The 3,757-nt window shown below is 26.2% G+C and overlaps 2 protein-coding genes across 2 annotated transcripts; one reads left to right on the top strand and one right to left on the bottom strand.

Annotated features, from left to right (window-relative positions):
- Positions 1-49: 49 nt before the first annotated feature.
- Chro.10384 (ENSANGP00000019228) lies at positions 50-1,204 on the top strand. Its single annotated transcript, XM_660263.1, has 1 exon — positions 50-1,204. The coding sequence occupies one exon, from the start codon at positions 50-52 to the stop codon at positions 1,202-1,204; it is 1,155 nt and encodes a 384-aa protein (XP_665355.1).
- Positions 1,205-1,775: 571 nt separating this feature from the next.
- Chro.10383 (CCAAT-box DNA binding protein subunit B) lies at positions 1,776-3,704 on the bottom strand. The annotated part of the gene is made up of 1 exon (XM_660262.1): positions 1,776-3,704. One exon carries the CDS (start codon positions 3,702-3,704, stop codon positions 1,776-1,778), a length of 1,929 nt encoding a protein of 642 aa, XP_665354.1.
- Between the last annotated feature and the right edge of the window lie 53 nt (positions 3,705-3,757).

The following is a 3,757-nucleotide window of genomic DNA, read 5'->3' as shown; positions in this document are numbered from 1 at the left end:
GGAAAATTGGAAAAATGTATTAAAGTCTCCAAAAACAGTTTTAGCTCCAATGGTAGATGGCAGTGAATTAGCTTTTCGCCTTATTTGCAAAAAGTATGGATGTGATTTAGGATATTCACCAATGTACCATTCTGGATTATTTTCAAAACTACAAGGTTATAGAGAGACAAATTTTCAAACATGTGAAGAGGATGACCCAATGATAGTTCAATTTTGTGGAAATGATCCAGAAACTCTAGTAAAAGCTTCAAAATTTATTGATGATAAAGTTAAAGGAATTGATATAAATTTTGGATGCCCACAAAATATTGCAAAGAGGGGAAATTATGGTGCATTTCTATTATCAAATCCAGACTTGATGGAGAGAATCATTTCAACATTATCAGAAAGTGATTTAAAATGCCCAGTATCATGTAAAATTAGAATACTTGATCATCATGATTTACAACCAACAATAAATTTAATCAAAAGGTTGGAATCTGCTGGTGCCTGTATGATTGCTGTACATGGAAGAACAATGACTTCTAGAGGAGTGTTGACAGGACCAGCTAATTGGGAGGCTTTAAAAATTTTAAAATCAAGATGTTCAATTCCATTTATTGCTAATGGTGGTATTTCCAATTATGAGGATATTCAAAAATGTTTGAATTATACGGGAGCTGATGCAGTAATGAGTGCTGAAGGAATTTTAGAGAACCCATGGCTATTTCAAGGTTTTAAAACTCCAGAAGCCATTAATAATAAACCTTCACAATTTCAAATAGCACTCGAATATTTGGATTATTGTATTCTTTATCCACCTCCAAATGTTGGAATTATTCGAACACATCTTTATAGGATTTTTCATACTATATTTAGTCTCCCAGGAGCTCATATATTTAGAGATGAAATTAATAATTCACATCAAGTACATGAATTCCAACTTTTTGTTCAAAATCTGGAGAATTTTTATAATTCTAAAATTGTTCATGAACTTAGAAATTTTTCAGGAAAAATTCCACAAATTGGATTCTGGTATATCAGACATCGCCATGATAAGCTTGATCATAATGTTACTAGAGAACTTATTTCAATTTATAATTATCAACAACAAAAACTTCCTACTATTCTTCAATTTAATGAATGTGATATGACTGATGTAAAGGTATCCAATAACTTAGAAATTCAATCAGATGATGATATCTCTAATCTATTTTCTCTTTAATGATTTATTATTAATAATTATATTTACACAATATATTTATTCTAAAATTGCATGTTTTTACCGCCCACACGTCATCTTTTGATTATTATTGTTTTCTTCTTCCCCCCACCACGAAACATATTATTACTGAATAACATAATCATAAAAATTAATTTGTTAATATTTTTGATCAATTGATTAAATTATTTATTCATTTCTCCTCATTATGAAAATAACTACCAAATACTTTTTTTTTCTTTATAAAATTGCACAATATTTTAAGGTAAACATCTTGGCGGGAAAGGCAATTTGCGATTTGTTCTTGGATATACAATATTGACACGTAAGGCACACACAATAAAAGGGGAATATCATTAAAAAAAAGTAAAGAGGGGTAACATTTAAAAAGAAAAGTTGCAAAGAATTGAATCACTATTTTAAAAAAGTGTAGGAAAGAATATATGGAAATTAAGTACTTGGCTGTATTATTCAGTATATTAACAAGTATATTGATCATTTCAATAATATTATGGTTATCAATAATAAATCTACCATGTATAACTAAAGAAAGAAAAAATAAACATAAAAAAGATTAACAGGAATCATTATCATTACTTTGAGTATCTCTCTTGTCTTCAGTTTCAATTTCAAATTTATGTTTATTATTTAAATCACCATTTTGGATATTTTCTGAAAATAAACAGTAAAGATGAAATAAAAGGTCTCTGGATACACTTGGTTTATGTTTCTTCTTTTTAGGTCCAAATTTCATATTTCTAATTTCTTCACATTTTTTTAAAACTTTTGAATATAAGTCATCAAATGTTATTTCACTTGACATTTCCTCGTACATTTTATATGGAGTTGGCCAAATTTCTAAAAGAGTCTCAGTAGCTTCTGGACCACATCCTTTAATACTTCTAAGTTGTTTTCCAAAAGTTTCTTCAACTGTAAGATTTGAAGATTTTTTACTATTAATTTCCCAGTCTTTAAAAGATGGTCTATCTTGTGCAATTTTTGTTATAATATAAGATCTATCAAAGATTTCATCTTGTTTAATTTCTGTATTACGCCATCTATTACTTACATTTCTGGTAATCATTTGATGCATTCCAATAAGAAGAGTCAAAGTATGTCCAATTGACTGACTTTGTAGAATATGAAAGCCTGCAATAAATTGAGTATTAGCTTGAGCACTTCTCAAAACTTGTTTTGGAGCAATTTTACCACTACTAATTGGTCCATTACTACTACTTGACCAAACTATATTTTCATGAATTGAATTTAAATCTTCAAGTAAATAAATTACATTTTCAACACCAATTGATCTCATTAGTCTATATTTTTGTTCTTCGTATCTTCCATCTAAAATACTTGAACACATATCACTTCCAGTTTTTCTTTCAATAATCCATGGTAATACAAAAGAGTCATCAATTGATGTAATTTCATCATTATCTTCAAGTTTTGGTCTTGCTACCCATATTATATCTCCAATTGGAAGATTCTTAAATTCAATTCTAATACCCTGGTCAATTAATCTATTTAATAAATATTTTGGAATACCTGAAGATTTACTACTAAAATTATTATTATTATTATTATTATCATCATCATAACAATTATTAATATTATCATTATTTAATGAATTATTAAAATTATTAACTTCTCTATAATCAATAATCATAACAATCTCATAATCTGTGAATACTTTGGTCTTTCTTTTAAAATCAAATAATTTAATTATTTCAAATATATTATTTTGTGATATTATATTATTAAATTGTTCTTTTTTATAATTAGTAAATATATATTCAAATAATTCATTATATTTTATACATTCCATGGAAATTTCACTTCCTTTATTAGTTAAATTATAACATATCTTTTCAGATTCTATAGGAAATCCTTCAATTTTAAAATGATGTTTATTCAATTGAATAATATCTTGTTTAATAAGCTGTTTAATAGTCTTTTCAGCTTTTTTTAAAGTCATTTTAGGTTCATAGAATTCTTTGAGAAAATTATATAATCCTTGTATTCTTTCAAGATCAATATCTTTACAAGGCTTTAAAATCTGAAGAATACCAATAATAACAATAATACTCCATTTTTCACCATATATTTGAGGTATACCTTGATTACCATTTTTATTATGATTATTTGTTTCAATTTTATTATTAAATTCCTTTTCATTAAGCTTTTCTTGTTCAAGAGTTTCTAATATAGAATTATCAGCTTCTGGATTTTGTGTAAGAATAGGATCTACAATTAGATTAAGTTCATTAATTTTATTTTCACGATATTCAATACATTTTTCTTGATAATCTTTTAATTCTTTTAATTGATTTATACGATCAGATTTGATAAGTTTTTCAAGTTGAGATCCTAAATAATTACCAATACCTTCAAGTATTTGAAATTGTTGATGACTAATAATTGGTACCGGATATTGTTTAATACTATTAATTGCTTTTTTAATCATTGACATTCTTTGTATAGTTTTTGTATTTTTTTTCATTTTTTCAAGGTAATCTAGATATATTAAGTTAAATGGATGTGCTTTTCCAATAT

The sequence above is a fragment of the Cryptosporidium hominis genome, assembly GCF_000006425.1.
Source record: "Cryptosporidium hominis TU502 chromosome 1 CHRO011111, whole genome shotgun sequence".
NCBI lineage: Eukaryota > Apicomplexa > Conoidasida > Eucoccidiorida > Cryptosporidiidae > Cryptosporidium > Cryptosporidium hominis.
Note: the sequence above shows the minus strand (reverse complement) of the source record. Positions and strands in the feature narration are given on the sequence as shown.